This window comes from Juglans microcarpa x Juglans regia, chromosome 3S (assembly GCF_004785595.1).
Source record: "Juglans microcarpa x Juglans regia isolate MS1-56 chromosome 3S, Jm3101_v1.0, whole genome shotgun sequence".
NCBI classification, from domain to species: Eukaryota; Viridiplantae; Streptophyta; class Magnoliopsida; order Fagales; family Juglandaceae; genus Juglans; species Juglans microcarpa x Juglans regia.
In genome coordinates, this window is record NC_054599.1 from 321496 (window position 1) to 345922 (window position 24427).

At 37.5% G+C, this 24427-nt stretch overlaps 1 protein-coding gene across 2 annotated transcripts; it reads right to left on the reverse strand.

The window, feature by feature from the left end:
* Positions 1 to 11743: 11743 nt before the first annotated feature.
* Positions 11744 to 16967, reverse strand: LOC121258012. Of its 2 annotated transcripts, XM_041159332.1 has the most exons (5): positions 15305 to 16961; positions 13669 to 13727; positions 13259 to 13387; positions 12765 to 12900; positions 11744 to 12208 (listed from the first exon to the last, which is right to left on the reverse strand). In XM_041159332.1, the coding sequence occupies exons 1-5, from the start codon at positions 16007 to 16009 to the stop codon at positions 11942 to 11944; spliced, it is 1296 nt and encodes a 431-aa protein (XP_041015266.1). In that variant the 5' UTR covers positions 16010 to 16961; the 3' UTR covers positions 11744 to 11941. The 2 variants fall into 2 exon arrangements, with proteins under 2 accessions (XP_041015266.1, XP_041015267.1); XM_041159333.1 differs by lacking the exon at positions 13259 to 13387 and having other exon boundaries at positions 15305 to 16967.
* Between the last annotated feature and the right edge of the window lie 7460 nt (positions 16968 to 24427).

Sequence of the window (24427 nt, forward strand, 5' to 3'; positions counted from 1 at the left end):
TTTGCTACTTCTGTCTGGTAGTAATAGTTCTAACCTTTGGCATTGTCGCCTTGGTCATGCCTCAAATTCTAGATTGGTTTTGATTGATGATTCAAATGTAAAAGACAATTAATGTTAGTAAAATTTCTCCTTGTTCAGTTTGTCCTATTGCTAAGCAATACAGAAATTCCTTTCCTATCAGCCATCACAAGTCTACTTCCATTTTTTATTTAGTACATGTTGACATTTGGGGCCCATGTTCAATACCAGCCTATGATGGAACCAAGTATTTTCTGACTCTTGTAGATGATTTTTCACGAACAACTTGGGTTTATTTACTGCATGCAAAATCAGAAACCAGAACTTGCATTGAATCATTTTATAATATGGCAGCAACCCAATTTGACAACAAAATCAAAGTTATTCGAAGTGATAATGGGGCTGAGTTTCAAATGGTTGAATTTTTTAATAAAAAATGCATCATTCAACAAAGTTCTTATGTTGAAACACCTCAACAAAATGGTATTGTTGAGAGAAAACATCAACACATTCTTAATGTTGCAAGAGCATTATATTTTCAGTTAGGATTACCATTACATTTTTGGAATGATTGCATTTTGACAACTGTCTATCTTATTAATTGAACTCCTACCCCTCTTCTTGACAACAAAACCCATATGAAATTTTATTTTCCACTAACCTACATACCATCATCTTAAAGTTTTTGGATGCTTGTGTTTTGTAACTACCTTGTCCCACGGTCTTAAGAAATTTGATACAAGAGGCAGAAAATGCATCTTCCTAGGCTATCCTTTCGGGGTCAAGGGATATAAGCTACTTGACTTATAGTCTCATACTACATTTGTTTCTAGAGATGTTAGTTTTCATGAAAATTCTTTTCCTTTTCTTAACACTTCTCACTCTAATCATCCACCTGTTATTTCCCAACCTCCACCTGTTTTTACTGTACCTACACCAGATTCACTTGATTATTCTACATTTTCTCCTACTTCATCTACACCTGCCATTGATCCTTCTCCAACTCCATTAGTTTCACCTGTTGAGCCATCTACAAACAACACTTGTCCACCCTCATATACTTCTCCTTCCATACCATCTGCACCCATTTCTGAAACTACATCTACTGTTTCTTCACCTTATCTTCACAGATCAACCAGAACCAGAAATGCACCTATCTACCTCCGAGACTTCCACTGTCAACAATCTGCTTTGGCCTTAACATCACAATTTTTGGCTCAGGTAACTCCTTCACCTTCTACTTGTCTATTCCCTTTACATAACTACTTGACCTATGAGCATTTCTCTCCCACTTTTCAAGCCTTTTCTTCGTCTCTTTCTACTGTTTGTGAGCCAACCTCCTATTCCCAAGCAGTCAAGGATCCCGATTGGTGTAAAGCCATGGATGTTGAGTTAGATGCTTTGGAACAAAACAAAACTTGGATCCTTTTAGATCTTCCTCCTAGTAAAGAACCTATAGACTGCAAGTATGTATATAAAGTAAAAAGAAACTCAAATAGTAGTGTGGAAAGGTTGAAGGCCCGATTGGTGGCTAAGGGTTACACCCAACAAGAGGGGATTGACTACATTGAAACATTCTCACCAGTGGCTAAAATGGTGACTGTTCGCTGTCTTTTATCTATAGCTGCCATTCATGGATGGCATTTACATCAATTTGATGTAAATAATGCCTTCCTCTATGGTGACTTGGAAGAAGAAATCTTTATGAAAAAGCCACTAGGATATTCTAAAGGTGGTCCTCACCAAGTCTGCAAACTACAAAAGAGTCTTTATGGACTAAAACAAGCATCAAGACAGTGGTATGCCAAACTTACTGCTTGCTTGTTAAATTTTGGTTTTTCCCAATCCAAAGCAGATTATAGTTTATTCATTAAAGCTACTGATAGCTCTTTTACAGCTCTTCTAGTGTACGTTGACGATATTTTGGTAGCTACGACTCTCTTGATTCTATAGTTGCTCTCAAAATTTTTCTCAATGACAATTTTAAGATCAAAGATCTGGGCCCTCTTCGATTTTTTTCTTGGCATTGAAGTGGCCAGATCTTCCAAGAAAATTCATATTTCTCAGTGCAAGTATGCCTTAGAAATACTTGCAGACTCTGGCACTTTGGGATCTAAACCAGTCAAGGTTCCAATGGATCAAAATTTGAAGCTCAGCAAAGATTCTGGTCTTGAGTTGCAGGACCCCTCTTCCTATCGCAGATTAGTTGGAAGGCTTTTATACTTGAAAATAACTCGCCCTGATCTCAGTTTTGCAGTCCACACACTCAGTCAATTCATGTCAAGGCCAACCACGACTCACATGGCTGCTGCTCACAAGGTTTTGAGGCACCTTAAGGCTGCTCCTGGCCAAGGACTCCTTCTTGCTGCTCACTCTTCTTTGCAATTAGTTGCCTACTGTGACTCTAACTGGGCTTCTTGCCCTGACACTCAGAGGTCAGTCACAGGATACTGCATTCTCCTTGGCAACTCACTGGTTTCATGGAAATCCAAAAAGCAAACAGTGGCTTCAAGGTCCTCTGCAGAAGCCGAGTACAGGTTTATGGCTGCAACATGTGCTGAAATCACTTGGCTCAAATTTCTTCTTACTGACCTTCAAGTTCTTCATTTACAAGCTGCCCACCTTTTCTGTGATAATCAGGCCGCCATCCACATTGCTGCAAATCCAGTTTTTCACGAGCGCACCAAACACATAGAATTGGATTGTCATCTCATTCAAGATAAAATCATGGATGGTTCCATCTCCACTTCTCATGTTCCCACCCATCTACAAGTTGCTGACCTTCTCACTAAGGCCCTTCCTTCAACTCTCATTCACTCTCACCTACTCAAGATGGGAATAGTGAACTATTATTCTCCATCTTGTGGGGGGGGGGGGGGGGGGGGGGTATTGCAGCATACCATTCCTAGTACTGTTGTTGCTGCTGCAAGTCGTGCTCATTCAAAAGATGGGTGTCGTCCACTTTCTCTAAATCAGTTACATAACGCTGGACCTAATTAGTCTAGAATATTCTTTCCACTTTCTATTTTTGTTTTACTTGTTGCGCTGTACACCAACTATAAGCTCTGTTATTTTTCTTGTTAGGATAGTGGTAGTTGATTATGTGATGCAGACAACTCAAATTGCTGTATATATATTTCTGGTTTTCCTGTACAAAACACACATTAAATAGAATATAGAAGAAAAGTTTTCCTCCTCTTGCCTTATTTTCCCTTTTCTTACAGATCCAGCCGTATGGCCATAGGCCACTATGTTATTGCGATATTTTCATTACATGTTGGGTTTATGTTATTTTAATTGGACTTTAGTTGTAGCAGTTTAATGGGGTTAAGCCCATTGGGAACCTTTTCATTGTAGTTTGTCATTTTAATGTATTTTTTTTTAGCCCAAGGCCCACGTGAGGAATGACTTGGTAGAGGTGTAAATCGGTTCGGTCCAGCTTAATTATCTTATTATTTTTTTCATCTTTTTTTTTTTCAAATAAATTAATAAAAAAATATTTAAATTACTAAATTAAAATTAAGTAAATTATTAATGTGGATTATGTAACTAACTCATTAAAAAAATATTTTTCTATAATTATATTTATGAGGTTGATAGTTACTACTTACTAACTTAGATTTTACTCTTTAGTAGGCATAATTATTAATTGTTGGGGTGGAGACTGGTTTTGTAGCTGAGAAATCGAGAAACAGTGAGTTCGCTCGACTGTCGCTCGACCTAACTCTCGAGTGAAGCTCTAACCATGAGTTTGCTTGAGGTAGGCTCGAGCAAAGCTCAACCCGTAAGTTTGCTCGAGTCTCGCGCGACAGTGGGCTCAAGTGAGACACAAACTTCGCTCGAGCTACGCTCGAGTCAATGTTAATGAATATCAAATAATTTCATTGTACATAGAGTATTCATACTTGCTTGCAACTTATGTATTTAAAAAAAAATTACCTAATTATTTTAATTAAGTGTAAATAGTAAAATATGTATGAATGTATGATGTATTAACTATTTACATATAATGACATAAATTATCACATGATTTATGATTTATTATTAATTGATAGCATATATTATTTTATATGGTCAATGATAATAAATTAGATGAAAATTTCATCATTAACTTATATAATTACTATATAAAAATAATATATTAAATTATTAAAAATATTATTAAAAAATATATATAGTGATTCGATCCAATTCGGTTTGGTCCAATCTAAAATTTGTAGATCCTGGGACCAGACCGAATGTTATCGGTCCACATTGGGATCGAGACCGACCGGTCCATAATTCGTTCCGGTCCGATTAGTTTTGCTAGTCCGAACCAAATTACTTATAGCCCTATGACTTGGTTAGAACGTCACTATATGTACTGAGCCAAGGGGCTTTAAGAGAATCATACATAACGTAACAGAAACCTATTTTTTTTTCCTTTACTTTCTCCCTAATTTTCTGAAGGATTTCTCACCCTCGAAGTGGGATCTTTCACTATCAATATTTTCATTACAATCTGTTTGTTACAAATTGGGAGTTTTCTGACATCTATATCCTCAATATATACAAAACTTGGCTCCTTTGACGTCTTTCTGGCATCAAACGATTTCCAAACAATGGTGAAAGCATCCATTGGCAGTACCGAAGCCACCGGAAGTGATGAGAGATTCTAGGGTTAGGAATCAGAGGTTGGGCATGAAGAGGGAAGACATTGCTAGTAGAAGAGACATTACTAACCGGGATCTGAGAGAGGCGTGTTGTGCTTGTTGTTGGAGATCTAGCAAGCTAAGGTGTTCTTGAGTCATTACTCCTTTTCATCTTCTTATTCAAGCATCACACCAACCTCTTGCTCTAGATGGGAAAATTTCAAATAGGTCATGGGGTGAATTTGTATTATACACCTTATGGGTGCGAGTTGAGGCTAGCATTTTCCTTCTATCTCTGTGCTCTCTCATTCTCCGGAGCTCTCCTCTCCTCTCCTCTCCTCTCTTCTCTCTTCTCCCTTTCTCCCAATCTCTCTCTCCCATTTCCTCTCTCTCTCTCTCTCATCTCAAAGGCACCTCGAAAAAAATGCAACTTATCAAATCTCTCATTTCTCTCTCTCTCTCTCTCTCTCTCTCTCTATCACACACACACACACACAAAGGAACTTGGAAGAAAAGGCAACTTATCAAATAACTTCATCTTTTCATCCTTTTCATCAAACATATACATTATGAATCATGCTAATGGTATCTCCAAAGACAAAAAAAAAGGCACATTCGATAAGCAACTAGGAAATTTAAACAAGAACCACAACAACAAATGCACCACAACAACTACTTACAGAACAACAAACCCCAACCCTAGAACTTGACAAAGATCCCAGGGCTTGGAGGGGGGGTTTAGAGGAGGGATGAAAAGAAGAGGTTCGGAGAGAGAGGGAAGTGATATTCAGACCTTCGGAGGAGAGAGAGGGGGGACATAGATCAGGGGAAGCGTATACGGGTGAATTTGTTGCCTAAAGCAATTATATTCTAAATTTGTTGGAAACCGTACATGTCACACATTTATTAGAGGGTGTAAATCAATCCATCTCATTGCGTTTGGCCCCTAGCGTATTCCGCTTCAAATAGCTTAAACTTCCATTGCAATTGTTCTCGAATTCTGTAAGGATCCTTTAGATCCTCACTGCCAATCGCTTAGAATCATACAAGAAAGAGGAATTAATGAACACAAGAACTCAGATAGAATGATCAGGATTCCATGATGAATCTTGTAGAGAATCTTCGAGGGATTCTCAACCTCCAGAAAATTATCTCACTTAGTTCTCCAATCCAATTACATGAGCCCTCCTGCTTTTATAGAAGCAGTCGTGAAGCAGAAACAATGCAATGTTCTAATACCCAAAACGCAAACTACAAAAAGCTAAACGCAAAACAAGATTGCAAAAAAGATGAAATGCGCCGTTTTACTTATTCCTTACAACAAACCAAAACGCACCATTTCACTAATGAACTTCATTTCGTTATTTCAGTTACTCTCAAGCTGTTAATTCTGTTATTCCTCTTCTACCCAGTCTTTACTTCAATTCTTCCCTTCCCTCTTCAAGGCCTTGCCCACTGCACTCGTGACAATCCCTACCTCTTCAAGGCCTTGCCCACAAGGCACCCGTGACATATTACAGAATTGTGCCCACCAAATGGGGATATGAAGCTTTAAGGTCCTAAAGCAATTCCCAGGAACTGTCCTCAATGGCAACCCTTACCCATTTGACAAGCACTTCAGTAGAGGCATGGTTCCCAACTTTCCTCACCCTTCTCTCCAAAATTGCTTCTGATTCAGGCTGTACACTACCTTCTTTGTCAACTGGAGGCAAAGTAAACAATGGAAAAATCTGATCACCGAGCTTCTTCTTTAAACAGGAGAAATGGAAGACAGGATGAATTTTTGAGGAAGAGGGCAGATTCAACTTATAAGCTACCAACCCAATCCTCTCAAGGATCTGAAATGGGCCATAATATCTCGGAGCAAACTTCATATTGTGTCTCATAGCTACAGACTTTTGTCTATAAGGTTGAAACTTGAGAAAGACCCAATCATCTGCTGCAAACACCCTCTCAGATCTTTTCTTATCAGCAAACAACATCATTCTTTCCTAAGCCTGCTTCAAATTTTGCTTTAACAATGACAATATCTCATCTCTCAACTTCAAGTGCTGATCCACTGCTGGATTAGCAGTAGTGCCTGGAACATATGTCAACAACTTGGGAGCAGGAAACCCATATAAAGCCTGGAATGGTGAAAAACTAGTAGAGGAATGTACAGTGGTGTTATAACACCATTCTTCCATTGGCAGCCACGTGCACCAACTCTTAGGCTTAGATCCCACATAGGACCGTAAGTAACCCTCCACACACTTATTTAGTACCTTAGCTTGACCATCAGATTGAGGATGGTAAGCTGGGCTATAAGTCAAAGTAGTCCCTTGCATCTTGAACAACTCTTTCCAGATCTCTGTTAGACCCAATTGTTTTAGGTAACCCATGGAGTCTGAATACACCATTAAAGAAAACCTCTGCCACCTTACTGGCTGTATAAGGGTGAGCCATTAGGAAGAAATGGCCAAATTTAGTTAACCTGTCCACGACAGTTAGAATGACTGACATACCATCTGAACTTGGAAGGCCCTCAATAAAATCCATGGCAATGTCAAGCCAAGGACTTTGAGGAATAGGTAGGGGTTGAAGTAACCTTGCTGGCAGAATAGTCTCATGCTTATTCATCTAGCAGATTTGGCACTCCCTTACTAACTTCCTTATGTCCTTCCTCATTCCTTGCCAATAAAAATCCAATCTAGCCTTCTGTAGAGTTTTGTGATACCCAAGATGGCCTGCTTCAGGATTATGATGAATATGCTGTAACACCTTTTGATGAAATGGTGAAGAATGAACTAACAACAATTTCTCTTTCCTGAAAATGAGACCTTGTTGAAGAGAAAATTCCTTAGAGACTTGCTTCCCTTGCTGTAAATCAGCCAAAAGACTAGCAATATCAATAGAGAATGCATAACTTTGCTTAAGCTCTTCTAACCATACAGGAGTGGGAAATGAAATAAGAGCTAATGTGGCCGACTCTTCCTCCTCTTTCTTGGAAAGTGCATCAGCAACTTTGTTGTCTCTACCTCTCTTATACTCAACAGTAAAATCATACCCTATGAGCTTTGAGGTCCACATGTGTTGAGCCTCAGTAGCCACCTTTTGCTCTAATAAATGTTTCAGAGCCTGTTGATCAGTTTTGATCTTGAATGTCTAACCCAACAGATATGACCTCCACTTGCCCACTGCACACACCAGTGCTAAGAACTCATTTTCATAAGTTGACAAGGACAATGCCTTGCCCTTCAAAGCCTTGCTAAAAAAAGCAATTGGCTGGTTATCCTACATTAACACATCTCCTAGCCCCACCCCCGAGGCATCACACTCAATTGTAAATGTTTTAGAAAATTCTGGCAACTTCAAGACAGAAGGCTTTGCAACAGCAGCCTTCAAATGATTAAAGGCTTCTTCAGCTTCTACAGACCACACAAAAGAATTCTTTTTTAATAACAATGTTAATGGGGCAGCAATCCATAACTTTTGATGAACTTTCTATAGTAACCAGTAAGGCCTAAAAACCCTCTTAGTGCCTTCACTATATTTGGTATAGGCCAATCAAGCATGGACGAAATTTTTGTTGGATCTGCCATTACCCCCTCCCCAGAAATAATATGCCCGAGATAATCAACTTCAGTCATTGCAAACTTGCATTTTGATCTTTTTGCAAACAAGGACTGCTGCTGTAAAACAGATAATACTGTTTTTAAGTGTGCAAAGTGTTGCACCATGTTATGGCTGTAAATCAAGATATCATCGGAAAAAAACTAACACAAATTTTCGAAGATAAGGCTTGAATACATAGTTCATCAAACTCTGAAAGGTGGCAGGTGCATTAGTAAGCCCAAAAGGCATTACCAAGAACTCATAGTGGCCCTCATGAGTTCTAAATGCAGTTTTTGGTATGTCATTTTCTTTTACCCTTATTTGATGATAGCCTGATCTGAGATCAAGCTTGGAAAAAAATTTTGCACCATGAAGCTCATCAAGCAGCTCATCAATGACTGGAATTGGGAACTTGTCTTTCACAGTTGCTTGATTGAGTGCTCGATAATCTATACACATTCTCCAAGTCCCATAAGCTTTTTTAACAAGCAGAACATGAGATGAAAATGGATTTTGACTAGGTCTTACAACCCCATTCTTCAACAAGTCTTGCACAATCTTCTCTATCTTAGATTTCTGGTAGTGGGGATATCGATAAGGTCTTACTGAAATTGGTGCAGTGCCTTCCTTCAATAGGATCTAGTGATCAAAGGCTCTAACTGGTGGCAACCCCACTGGTTCCTCAAATACTGATCCAAATTTTTGCAACACTTACTCTACTTCAACTTGCAACTCAAGTTTTTCCAGCCTTGGTTCCACTGCCACCAATTGTAATAACCACCCTTTCTTTCTAACAAAAGAAGACTTCAACAGATTAGCTCCAGCTTCCCATTCTGTCACATCAGAATTAATACCATGTAATGACAACTTCCTGCCCTTAACTTCAAACTGCATAGACATATTTGTGAAATCCCATTGAATGGGACCTAATGTCTTCAGCCATTGAACTCCTAACACAATGTCACAGCCACCAAGAGTGAGGACATGAAATGGAATTCTAAATTTAGTACCTTGAATACTAATCATCTCTTCACCAGTACCCTGACTAAATATTTTAGTTCCATTTGCCACTCTAACTTGCAAACCACCATCTTCTATCACCTTCAACTTCGCAGATTCTACTACCAAAGGATCCAGAAAATTATGAATGGAATCTGAATCTACAAGAATTTCAACAGACATGGAACCAATCTTCCCCAGTAACTTCATAGCATTACTATTAATGCAACCTGAGATAGCATGTTGAGACCTCAAGCTCTTCATTGCCCTTTTTCCCTTCTACATCAGATGTAGTAAACAATTCTCCTACACTACTGTCAACCTCCTCATGCTCAACACTAGTTTCCCCATGTAAAAAATACACTTTTGAGGTTTTGCAAATATGGTTAGGACTCCATTTGTCATCACAATGATAACAAATGCCATTTTTCCTCTTTTCATCCATTTGAGCAGAAGTAATTTTCCTTACAGGAACCATGTTCTTCTGTTATTTAATAGATAGATCACCCCCATGGTCAATAGGGGACTTATCACTATAATGCCCAATCTGTCTCCAAGGTTTCATCGAGGACAACACATACTCCTCCTGCATTTTGGCTAAACCAAAAGCAGCTCCAAGATTTAGTGGATTAAACATCTTTACAGCCAGTCTTATCTCATCTTTCAATCCACTAACAAAGAAGCTCAACTTATGTTTTTCAGACAAGCCTTTCAATCTATTTGACAATACTTCAAATTGAGATTTATACAAACTAACAGAAGTTGTCTGTTTAAGTCTAGTTAATGCTTCCATTGGATCATCATAAGTAAATGGTCCAAACCTGACTTGCATTGCTACCACTAAAGATTCCCAAGAATTGAACTGCCCCGATTCCAAAGCATCTTGGTACCACACCAATGCTTCTCCTTCCATATGGTATGAAGCCACCATTAATTTTTTATGGAAATGTACTTGATAAAAATCAAAGTACTGGTTGGCCTTAAAGACCCAACCCGCAGGATCAATACCAGCAAATCTTGGAAAATCTAATTGAAAATTCCTCTGAAACACAGGCCTATCCTCCTGACCTCTAAGTTCATTGGAAACCTCTCTATCACGACGAGAGTTTTCATTAACAGTTTCAACTAAGGAACGCAACATGTCAGAAAATTGTTCTAACCTTTCTGCCATACCATGGATGGCTTGCTGATGGTTCTCCAACTGCTTCTAAACCATTTCTTGTTGTTTCTGATAACTGTCTTGTTGACCTTTCATGGCAGCACTAGTACCATCCGCCATCACCACCTCCTCAAGATCGTCTACTATTGATACCACTTGTAAGGATCATTTAGATCCTCACTGCCAATCGCTTAGAATCACACAAGAAAGAGGAATTAATGAACACAAGAACTCAGATAGAATGATCAAGATTCCATATGAATCTTGCAGAGAATCTTCAAGGGATTCTCAATCTCCAGAAAGTGATCTCACTTAATTCTCCAATCCAATTACATGAGCCCTCCTGCTTTTATAGAAGCAGTTGTGAAGTAGAAACAATGCAATGTTCTAATACCCAAAACGCAAACTACAAAAAGCTAAACGCAAAACAAGATTACAACAAAGATGAAACGCGCCGTTTTACTTATTCCTTACAACAAACCAAAACGCACCGTTTCACTAATAAACTTCATTTCGTTATTCCAGTTACTCTCAAGCTGTTAATTCTGTTATTCCTCTTCTACCCAGTCTGTACTTCAATTCTTCCCTTCCCTCTTCAAGGCCTTGCCCACTGCACCCGTGACAAATTCTCGTATTTTCTGCAAAATCTTATGTTTGTTGTGATTATTCAACCAGTTCCTTAATTTTCTTAATTTTGTATAATGATGCAAGAATTTCTTCCAGTGATTGAGAACGATGTCTCTCTAATACCAATTTGTAACACACCTCAAATATTTGATAAAAATACATTGAGAATCACTTACTTCTCTAGCAAGAAGAATAATAGAGAAGAAACCAAAAAATTCTAATGCATTTCGATAGATTGCCCTGAGCAGGGAATGCTCCTTACATAATGACGTCCCATTCTGGGCCTAACTAGACATTAAGAAAATTAAGAGTAAAAGGTTCAAATGTTAAGGGTCGAGGCCCAATATTTGTAAACCCAAAGTAAAAAATAACCAACAACATAACAAGAAATAAACGCTGGCGATGGCCTTCTTGCCCAAAGCTCAGCTTCTTCCTTACATTTGTGTTCATGTATCTTCTCTGCGTTTAGTAGGAGGTTGATACTCTGAAATTGTTACAATGCAGAATTGAATTCTTCCAATGTTGGATAGTTTCCAAAAGCTAAATGAAAGGGGGGCGGGCACATGTTTAAAGAGTAAATGGCTAGCACCACGTCCAGGTGTTTCCAATCGAAACAATTCACGTGTCTTGGTATTTCTTTTGCTTTTGAACTTTCACTGATTTCGGTCATGTTTTTATCCTAGCACGGACAAAGGTAGGCACAACTATAGTTCAATGGGGGAAAATGGTCTTTTTGTTTATAAGTAGCTCAATGGAGAAAAAAAAATGTTACAATCAATCAATGAATGGGGGTCAACCGCAAACTTTGCCTTCTTTCTCATATATTACTTAAGTCCCAACATCAATCATCCATATGAGATTTCTTGAGAACAATGTAACCTGACTCTTCCTTGTCCAAGAGACTCTCAATGATTTAATTCCAGCTTTCGTTTTTCTTGCTCTTCTCAGACGAACCTAAAGAAGATTCACCAATTGATCTGTCTGACTCTGAGTGCTCTCCTTCCTCAACCACATCAAAAGTTCCATACTGTTTAGGAGAATAAGCATGTGGCACATCCAGTGTAATAGCCCTTTGTAGTGCTGCTTTGTACTCTTCAGTGTGTTCTTTAACTAAAGTCTTCTGCCGCTCCATTCTTTGCTTTGCTGGAATTTCTGTGATCCGATCTTTCTCAAGCATTAACTGAGGTCAGTGAGAGAAAAATGGCAAGGTTGAGACATTGAAAGCAGAAAAACATCCACTACAATCTTCATCCGAGCAAGTATAGATCAAATTACAGAAAATGAATCGCCTCAAAAGTTTCATTCATGCTTGTGCCACCCCAGCGCACCTTCCCCTCTCCAGCCCCCAGCAAAACAAAAGTGTGTTTGACAATTGAGAATTCAGCTTATTATTAGTGACTAACTCAAGTTTAATCTCCCATTTGGATAAACATCCTAAGTGTCAAACAGCCCCTCCCCTCTAAACGTTTTCTTTTTCTGTAAACAGAATCTCTCTAACTCACAGCTTACAAGATAAAAGAACTCTAAACGTTTTCTTTTTCTGTAAACAGAATCTCTCTAACTCACAGCTTACAAGATAAAAGAACTCTAAACGTTTTCTTTTTCTGCAAACAGATTCTCCCTAACTCACAGATAGATAAAAAGTAGACAAAAGGAGTCGTACTTCCAATACCTGGCCCAACCATTAACCATTATTATCAACTATTACCAATAGAAAACAAAATCTGAAAACTTACATCCAGCGCTCTTTGAGCTTCTCTCTCTATCCAAATGATAGCATGGTCAGAAGTGGCATTACAAGACAGAACTATGTGCTCAAACCTCCCGTCTACTGGTACTGCTGTCCTCACAACTGGAGGAAACCTTCCCATCCTGCAAACAAGATACTTAGACTGCATCAACACCAAATGGCCAAAGTTTGCCTTCTTTCTCCCACCTCAAAATTAACTAATATATTTACTTGAATTATAAAGTTCAAACATCAGTCACTGACATAAAATGTTTCGACCTTCTCTCATGCTTCAAAAAGTTTTTAGGACATGGAGATGGTTGCGTAGTTTTCACCATAGAGTGGTAACCACATTAGTATATTACATCTCTATGAAAAGGGATGCGCACATATGCCCAAAGTCAAAACCCAGAACCTATATTATATGGAATTCCGATATAAAGTATTTCACTTGATTTTGCAAATATTTGACAGAACCATGCTTGTTATGTCAAAGAACACCTGAAAGGCTTTCTCTCAACAATGTGGTAGAGGCGACCAGGTGCATAGAGCCTCCTTGGATCTTTGAGCATTTTTTCCTCAGGTATACAGGTATCTCTCATGCATCTTAGGCACAATAGGCATGGCAAACTGTTCATAAAAGAAAGAACAGCTTCATTATAAATCAAATCAACACTCAGGATGTGAAAACTCACAAGAATATACCATTATTGGTGTCTTCAAACTGTATTCTGAGATATCAATGCATTAAAAATTAACTAATAAATAACCTTTAGTACAAACAAGTCATGGAGCATCCGGCTTGCACAATGAAATATTTTCTTGCCTTGCAAAGAATGTAGGCACAAACTTCAAGAGCCTATTAGCTGTAAAAAGCAACAATTGACAAGGGTAATAAAGCAACACTCTACCAGAAAAGTGACTTGAAAATGTCTTCCAAGGGTGTGGCTGTCCGTGGTAAGAAGTCATCCTGGTAAAAGAATGTAGGTCAACAGAATTAAATTTGAAGTATATCTGCAGACACATCCAAGTAGAAGACTTTCACTACATTCATCTCAACAAAAGACACTGTTTGATACAGACTTACTGTTCTCAATCATTTGGTAACTTCAAAACCAAATATTTTATAAACAAAATACTGAGACTCTTAATATTACTGTGAAAGGGAACATATCATTCAATCATGCAGTCTTGTGTAATAAGTGCATCCAATATTACCTCAATACTCATTTAGGATGTAAATATATAGAAAATGCTACGTACTACACCCCTATCCTACTTTTATCTCACTGTGCTGATGTGGCAGTACTCATAACCCTTGGATCAGCTTTTGTTGTTTCAAGAAAAAAATTTGAGGGTTAAAGGGCAATGCTGCATCAGCACAGTGGAATAGTATAGTGCACAGCATAACTCAATAACATATATATGTCCGATGAGTTTTACACACTAATTCAAGACACATTTTAGCTGTTTTATGTCACAGCATGTGTCAACCCATGTGATGAACTCAGTCTCTATTTCCTCAAATACAGATCCTTAATAATCTCCACAAATGAATTGCGGGCTTCATTCTCAAATGAGATGTCTGTCTTATAAGTGAGTATGATTCCCCTAAAAAGAAATGTCACCTTTATCATGGTGCATAAAATTCAATCCATAGGATCCCCACACTAGAAAGGGACAATCAAAACGCTCCAGTCCCTTTCAGAATACGCCCCTTACCTGGCAGTTGGCAGATCTGTTACAGATGAAAGAGACCGTTAGTCAGGGTCATCTATGATTGGTTACACCTTAACTGTGGGAATTTCCCCATCAGTCTAGTAATGCTCATCATGCATGTCATCGGACCATATCAGCTTCTGTTAAATTGAACATTATACGCCTGAATTGTAATGTGTTCATAGACTACATATTCTTTTGTTGTATTTGTGAATTATACTCCCATAAAATGTCCTTTTGATGGAAACCCACAATAATAAGAACCAAACTCCCTGATGAGCAAATATTAGACAGCAGACTTATGGAGTTCTTTCATTGTGGTTATTAACCTAAATTCATGTTTATTGATAAGTTAAATACTTCAAGTCTATTTTCATTCAAATTGATATTTATGATCAAAGCGAGCCAATCTTCTACAAAAGTTAATACTTGTTCCTCTAATAAAAGTTCAAGTTCCCTTACAAAGAACATGGACAAAAAAGAAAACTCACGCTAGAGCAGTATTTTGGCACTGGGGCTTCTTAATGGGAACAATATTATTGAAACATAGAAACGTGGAAAAAGTTCAGAACACTTCTGTGATAAACAAGAACTTTCAAGAAATCCTTCTTTTTTACTTTTTCAAATTAGACTACGAGTCCACTATCACCACCTTCACCAACAAACCCATGCAATCCACCAGGAAGATTGAAATGGTAGAACGCTTTAAATTTTATATAGCACGGAACTCAGATAGAACATAAAAGTGAACAAACAAATCTAAGATGCAAATTATTTGAAGAAGTCCTCTTTTTTAAACAAATACAGCAAACAAGAATACAAACTTGCCTGTAGCACAACAGAATTGATGACATCTGCATATCTGACTGCTACATTCAGTGACATACATCTGGCAGGCGCAATAGCATAGCACCTAATCCTCTTCCTTTCAATGTGTCCCAATTTATCCTGATTCTGAACCACCACCATCGCCAGCAATGCTGCAACACCTGATCCAAGGGAATGCCCTGTCAAAGTTAAAGTATAGTTTGGATACTTTTCCACCAAGTCCTTCAACACCTCACACTCTGCCTCCAAGACCCATTTAGCGGCATTCAATAGCCCATTGTGAACATAGCCACTATCAAACTTCCTCTTTCCCAGCTTATTATCCAAGAGAACAGCATAGTCACTCTCCTTTGCCAAGTTTAAACCCCTAATGGCAAGAACTATATCAGAGTGACTATGATCGAGATATAGTATATAGGGAGGAGCCCGTCCTTGGGTATCTTCATAAGTTTTTTTCAGTTTTACCCAATCTGGGTTAATTCCATACCCACCTGGAGGTTCCCAAAGGGGGTGCCTTAGATCATCTTCATATACAGCAAGAATGTAGCGACAAAGGCGAGGGACAGGTTCAAATTCTTCAGCTGAGGCAATGCCCCAAGTCTCACTATCATGTCCTGCAGTGTGGAGACATCGTTTCCAAGCCCAGCGGGCGCATGCGAGACAATAAACACACTCAAGGAGAGGGAGGCCACATATAATTGACATTTAGGTCCACACTTTGAGCAGGCTAGGATAGATTCAAAGAATGAGTTTTGTAGGCAAGAGCAAAGTAGGGCAACAATATTCTTGTGAAAGGGATCAATCGGAAATCAACTTGGCACTAAATTAGCAGATTCTTCAATAGTATGAGTGCATATATTTGTAACTAAGATTCAAGTATAGAGGGGGATACCATGTGGGACTCAAATCAAGTAAACTCGATTTGCAAAAAATGTTCATGCGCAAAATCCAATGATGGGATTATTACTGTGACAGCAAAGCTATTTGAGTATCAGAACTTGGAAAAATTTTATCAACACTAAGACACAGACTTTCACCAAGGACACAAAAAAAAATCCAACACTTTAACGGCCCATAAAATTACAACCTGAACCTTTAAAACTCCTACGAAACTCCTATTAACAAAAAGGATCACGAGAGATCGCTATAACAAGCGGAGCTTCGGTCTAAAAATTTTAGATGATTTTCAGAAAAACTAGCTCCGTTTGGACCTTTGTGGCTTGTGGCTTGGATACTTGTTTCGAGTTTCAGGCCATGGGTCGAGAGAGAGAGAGAGAGAGAGAGAGAGAGATGGAAATCAGAAAAGAATGTATTTTGATCCACAACAACAGAAAATCACCAAATGGGAACAACAGAAACAATACGGACAATTGAGCAAAGAGTACGAGGAGTTAAGACTCCAATAATCTCAGATGGACCAAGATCAAAATTTGACAAAGAAAGGCAAGTTATGGAGACCGATAAACTGTTGCTTTGCACATCAACTGAATTGTAACTCTATGGTTAGGATTTTCATATGCACCGAAGAACCTTCAGCTATTGATGATCATAAATTATCCAACAAGTGAATATACCAGCAGTGATCAAGAATATGGAAACGCGAAAGCATCACAAGAAAAAATATATACACTTCCAGGAAAACACAGGAAAGTGAAAACTGTGACTTACGGTGAGAGAGAGAAGGAGAGAGGAGGGTATACCTGCAAGTCAAACCCCATTCGGCGTTTTATCAATTCAGAGATGGACGTTGAAGAAAACATTTTGATTCCAACAGACCATTATATGCGAAGGATTCATGATTGGCTTTGATTGGTAATGGTGGAAGTGTAAATTTCTTCGAGTTAAAGAGGCAATTTTGTTTTACGAAGAAGCATGTGTGGATGTTCCAACCACCAATGCCACGTTACCCACGTGCTTCTCTGACAGTCTGACTGTCAAAGACTCATATTATTTGTCTGAAAAATTAACAGCATGTTTGTATTGATGAGTTTATATCAATAATTTTTCTGTTATCTATTATTTTCATAAATTTTACTTAACAAATTTTATTATTATTTATAAATTATTTCAATCCATCTTATCTTATTTTTAAATTTAAATGAGACCTCACTCAACCCAAATTTTTTTCTCAAAGTTTATTTAAATTTTTTTTTCTTTTTTTATTCTATTAAAATAATATTTTTTCTATTCATTTTTTTGTACATTTTTAACATTTTTTTTTTTTTTTGGAGAAGAATAGAAGAAAATTTTTAACTTATTTTTTTCACTTTTTTTTTAATAATTTAATTATTTTTGTACCCATTAATTTAATTATTTGTTGTACCCATTAAACTACTTATCTCTCATATTTTTAAAATCGATGTTTTGGTAACAATAATAATTATAAAAAATCATATTTTAATGTTTACATTCTTTTTCAAATTTCAACCATGACAATTATGAACATGAGAGAATGTGTAGATGATTAGAAGAATAATTTATTTTATAAATTAGAATAAAATATTTATAAAAAATAATTTAGGAATGACCAGTATCTCCCCATATTTAAGGAGTCACTATTTAAATTCTAAACACTTTTCCTAAAATAGGCAACCAGATTGAGAGGGATTTTTGCCAAAAAGTTAAGATTTTTTATTAAAATTTACAGAATTTGATAGTATATGAATCCGGATGGGAGTGCTCTGAAAACTTAAAATTGGAATTGATTAAGGTTATTTTGGGAATGATATTCTTTTGCTATTTTATTATTATTCTTAAATTATTTATTATTATTATTATTCTTATTATTATTTACAGATTATTTGAGATACTTTTAAGTCTGATTTAGATAGTAAAATGAGATGAGATAATCTATAAATAGTAGTGAAATTATTTGTAAATAATAATAAAATTGTTAGAATTAAATTTTTATGAAATTTTAAAAAAAGAGAGAAAAAAATTGAATAAAAATATTATAAAATTAAAATATTAATAAAATACAATATGATGCGTAAATAGTATTAAATAATTTATAAATAATAATAAAGTAATCTAATAATATCTAAGAACAGTTATGTTCTAGACCAAAGGATTTAAGATATTTTATAATTTTTTTTTTATCTTCATCTTTACTGACAATTTTGAAAAATATAAATATAATGAATGGTTACTGTTTAATGTCAGAATTCACGTTATCTATCAATGAGAAATGTTGATACTCCCGCTGGGGCTCGATTTTCTTTTGCACTTAATGATTAAGAAATTATTTTTTTAATAAAGTTATGATTTTTGTTTTAAAAAATATATTTAAAAATGTTAGAATAATGTATGAAAAAAAAAAAAAGATAAAATGCACGATCGAGAGCCCTAGCCGCGATAGTAGGGCCACCCTCTATCAAATATTCAACATTGTAGAGTTTATTTCTAAAAAAAAGTACTTGGATTAGCCACGTAGTAAACTGGGGTTTTGCAACAAGCCCTAATGGCCCATCCGTCGAATTTGTTTGATGCAGAATGATCATTCTGACTCATTGGCTCACTTATATCTTAATCAGCTCCTCTTTGGAACGGTTTGGTTGATATTGGGCGTCTAACAACCCTTGTCACCTCAGCAATTCTACACAAATGAACATAATACTATCACATCCAATAATTCCAAGATTTCATTATCATCTTTGTTCATTCCGTCGTCCAACAATCCTTTGCTATTTGTCAAACCAGTTTCATCATCGGTGCCAGACCAGTTTCATCGCCCACCAAGTTCTGTCTGTAATGCCACTGTCTCGAATGAGTCGTAGAGTTACTTTTTAATTTCACATAGATCTCATTGTTTTAAACCAACTATTCCAAAATGATTGACTAAAACACTACAAAGTTTTAATATAAATGTTAACCTCTCAACATATCACGTCATCAGATTACGACAAATTTATCGAATAACATTCTCCAATAACTTTTTGTACTTAATCTACTATACTTAAATAATCTCGTTCATCCTCCATAATCTTGATTCTCAATTGAAACATTCAAATCATCTGAAAAATATTGTTGAGATAAGGGATGAGTTATTAACAACTCAGTAAGTAGAGAACATATACTAGTATGTAAATATGAGCATTTACATAATTCAGAATACAAAACAAAACATTTACTTTCATAGTGCAGAATCAAAACATGTCATTAAAATATTAAAGTGAAACTTTCAGAAATATCCTTGTTCAAAAGTTCTTTGACATATCATAATCTGATACATCATCTCCATATCATATCAGAGCATCACATCAGAACAGAGACCATGTTTGTGAGATTCCTAATTTTCATGTGTTTTAAATCCCTAGTTTTTATTTAAATGTATTTGTTTTATTTTAGTTGTGTTATTTATTTATTTTCTTTATGTTTAATTTGGTGGATTTTCGGGTGGACTTTTTAATTTGTAGTGTTTTTATTTTTGTTGGGCTGTGTGTGTTTTAAATAAAACCAGCCTGTGAGTTTTAATTAGGCCCAACCCGTGTGATTTTAGTCAACCCAGCCCGTTCGGTTTTGGCCCAGCCCGTGCAGAAGCTTGTAACCTAGCCCTTATTGATCCAAACGGCACCGTTTTCGTGTGAATCCCTTAGGGTTTCAAACTTTTTCTCCTTGCACCGTGCGACTTCTTCTTTCTCCTTCTTCTTCTTTTCTTCTCCTTTCTTCTACCTTTTTCCAGATTCTACTCTTTCTTCTTGCTGCCGTGAGTCACCACCTCCTTCCTCCACCTCATGGAAGCTCCGTGTTGTTCGGTGGAGACTTCAAAGCCTTGCTATCGAGCTGCCGCTCCTCACGGCTACCACCACCTTCCACCTTTTCCATGAGCAGCTCCATGTTGACTGGTGGTGCATTCTGTGATGCGCTGTCCAGCTACCGTGCCACACATCCGCACCTTAGCCTTCCTCTCCTCCAGGGCTTGTGCTGCCGTTTTTGCTCATCTTCTACCCGTGCGACACACAGCTCCTCAAACCACCATATTAGGTCTATTTATAGTCCATGGGTTCCTCAAGTTAAATTCTTCCGAGTTCCTCTTCCTTCCTCTCTTGTCTAAACTATTTTCATCTCTTGATGTTTTGAGTTATGTTTTGTAATCTTGTTGGTGAATCCGAGAGCTTGAAGTTTTGTCGTGCTCTATTTTGTTCTAAATTTATGGAATTTCAATCGGTTTTTATTTTGGTGAATTGTTGGTACTTGCCGTGAGTTGAGTTTTTCATCCTTTTTCATAGATCGAATTCCTTTGAGAGAAAACCCACTAGAAAAGCCATTGCTTTATTCTTGAAATCACTGTTGCCGTCGTTGTGCCGCCACCTTCAACAACACCCCTTTCGAGCGATCTTTCAGAAATTTCCATCTTCGTGTGTATGTAATTTTCAAACACGACTCAAGTGATTTAAATTGACATTGTAATTGACAGTTATTTATAAATTGTTGGTTTGTTGAAATTGGGCATTGGGCCGTTGAAGTGTTGGGAAAAATTATAGTTGGTGTTGATGTTGGGCCTTGAGCTGGATTGGAGGACGGGTTTACACGTGTGGTTGGTTGTAAACTGTATTTTTGTAATTATTGTGAATTTGTAAATGAGATATTTAATATGTATTCCAATAACTGTTGAAACGCATATTTATTATCTTTAATAAATTGTGTTGTGAAGCCACGTTATCTGTTTGGAATTGAGACTGAATATGTGGGAGCGTGTGTATCACGACCCCAAGCCGAGATGGGACATTATCTCGGTGGAGCTCCTCTGGTCACTTGGGAGCGTAACAGAGACTGATGTGACGTCCCCTGAGTTGTCACAGGGCGACGACGGGAATGAACGAGACGACAACGCTCTCGTACCGATTCAGTGACCTTTTGGCTGGCAACGTTAGAGGATGCATAGCCATGTACGCACTAGGAGCGGAACTGGGCATTGCTCGTTACGAAGTCTCATACACGGACGTTACCCGTGATGTGACAATGAGAGCCAGGGTGTGCGGACGGTCCATAGGGGAGACCGTGGTGCATGCGTAATTTTATAATAATGATTATGATTGTGCCAAAAATGGAATTTTTTGCGTGAATATTAATAGTGTATTTTTGGGAAAAAGAATGTGGTTTGTTTTTCTGCATATTTGTCCGTATGGGGACATATGATTATATTAAAATGTTTTAAATCTCTTGAATATTGTTTTGATTAATTACTTGCTGAGATGTCATAGTTTTATTGTGGTGTTTTACCCTACGGTTCCGTCTTATGGTATTGTAGAGTCTGACGCAGAGCCCGAGTATGAACCCTAGGGATTAGCTCTGCCAGAGGTTTGAGTTGCTGATATGTTGATCAGCGTTATGAGATTTGTTTCCCTTATGTTATTTCTTGTCTTTAATTATCTGTCGGATGACTGTATAAATCTTGTAATAATATTTTATTGTTTTTGAACAATTCTGGTACTTAATAAAGAAAGACCCTTTTTATTTCTCCGCTGCGAATATTATTTTGTACATGTATTGAATATTGTACACACTCTGAGCACTGGTCTTTGGGGTGCGTGATCCGTGTGGTTATCATCCCGGTGTCACGAACTCCACAAAATTAACACGTGGGGGTTGAGGGCAACACAATGTTTAACCCCCATAGTAGGGTTATATACTTTTATTATACCCGTGGAAGCACCGTATACCACTATTATACTCTTGACAGGACCTTAAAGGAATAGAACAGAAACAAAATCAAATACCAAATTAGAAAGTCATGTCAAAGGAAACAGATTCAAAACATTTTCACATCACATGCACAAATTTTAAAATTTCATATTTACTCTTTTTGCATAGTTCAAAAATAGAATTTAAAAAATTTGCTTATGTCTACACCAGCCATAACAAAAATACTTTTATCTTTCATACAGATTTCATAAGTAATACAGAACAAATAACTAAGATTGTTTCAAATTTCTTTTCATAACAAAACATGCATATTTTTCAAAATCAATCTCATTTCATTTCTTTTATGTAAAGTCTAATATAGGAACCCCGTTTACTTGGACTTTTTAATTTATCTGAATTTTCTCACAACAGGGAATATCAATCATGATCTATAAAATAATCACGTAACTTCTGTAAATTTTCAATTGAACACTTATTTTGATATTTAAACCTGAAATACTAAAATAACCTATTTTTCCTAAAACAATATAAAATTCTCTTAACCCTGAAGTATCATAACTTCTTAAATTAATCGGTATTCAATTAATTTCTCTAACTAATTCTAAATTATTTCTGTAACATAAAGTGCATGACTATCGTATCTACTCAATTAAAACTAAGCCCCCATTGAACATATCTCCAACATAATATTTGCTCAACATAATCCCTATTCAACACAAGTCTATTTAAAAATTACGCCTAACCTAACACACGATATTATAGTGGTGTTTTGTAACAATTAAAATCAGACCCAACATCCAACCAAGACCCATGTGAATCAAATAACCCCAATTTGTCATGACTTACAAATAAAAAGGGTAGAGATGTAATTAATATTAAAAAGACTAATCTTTCATTAGAAGCTACACGTAGTATTAAGGGCATTTATGTCAAAATATATAATATGTGGGTAGAGATCAAAAGCTAGGAACTATAAGCTTCAGATGAACTACCAAGGAGGGACCATGCGATAACTTACCAAGAGCAGACAAAAAAAATGCGACAGGATGGTGCAATGGCAGACATGGTGGCCGTGTCTCTCAACTGGGCTACGGTGAACGGGCGGCAAGTGGTTGGGCAGCTTGTCGAGAAGTCAATTAATAGAAGAGCTACTCTATTTTTGTTGTATAAAAGCAGAGCTTGCAGTGTGGGTTGGAAACGTGGAGGAAGACTTGGTTGCGATGGTGCACTAGTGGATCACGCGTGGTGCCTATGGGTAGAAGAAAGGAAGTGATGATGGTGACCTTGTCATGGCTGAGCGTGGGTTTTTTGGCGGTGTAGGTTGGTTGTTGGCGTTGGTCCGCTTTGCTTGCAACAGCTTCGACAAAAGCTGCTTAACATTGAGGTTCCGTAGGGGAAAGAGAAGTCGTGCTTTGGTGTAGCGATCCTGCGGGATGTGACAGAGACTGTGGGCTATGGGGAGGTGGTTCAAGTGGTTGGCTTACGATTTCTGCAAGGGTGGTGGTGGTGGTGGTGGTGGTGGTGGTAGTGAGGAGGCTTTGTATTAGGCTGTTGAGGATACTCCATAATCCTCTCCTGATATTCAGCCATCCATGTTTGTAGTATTTGACCCATGATTGCAGAGATGTATTATTCATTATATGATTTATTTCCTTGTGTGCTTTATTTCCATTCTCATGTATAACCATACGTGTATGTACTCCTCTATAAATAAAAATATATCTCCACCTCTCAAAGTGTGGTGGTTTACAAGACATTCTCATGGTATCAGAAGGTTCTCTGGATTAACATCTTCTTCTTTTTTGGTCTATTCTTTCCCCTCCCTTCATGGCTACCGAGCCTCTCTCTTTCAATACCATGGTTCACATCTTTACCATTAAACTTTTTGCCACAAATAACTTGCTTTGGAAGAGCAAGCTTATCCCTTTCCTTGACTATCAAAACTGTCTTGGTTTTGTCGATGGCTCCCTACCAAAGCCTGTTGCCACCATGGAAGGTTCTTCAACTGCAAACCCCAACCTTCTGGAATGGAAAGCTAAACATCAGCGCATCCTGAGCCTCATCCTCTCTTCCCTCTTTGAAGAAGCCACGGCTGCTGCAGTTGGCCTCACCACCTCCCGTGACGTTAGGCTCGCCCTTGAGCTTGTTTTCAGTCACAGATCTAAGACTCGTGAGATCTGTCTCAAAGACGAGTTGAAGCTGGTGAAGAAAGGGTCTCGGTCTGTTGCTAAGTTTTCCTGAGATTTCAAATCCCTTTGTGATAAGTTGATGGCCATTGGACGTCTCGTGGATGAAGTTGATAAATCCCATTGGTTTCTCTGTGGCCTTGGCACCGATTTTGCCAGCTTCTCCTCCACGCAGCTAGCTCTCTCCTCGCTGCCTCCCTTCCACGATTTGGTTCTGCTGGCTGAGAGTTATGATATTTTTCAAAAATATTTGGATCTCTCAACTACTTTTTGGGTCTTGAGGTCACCTTTG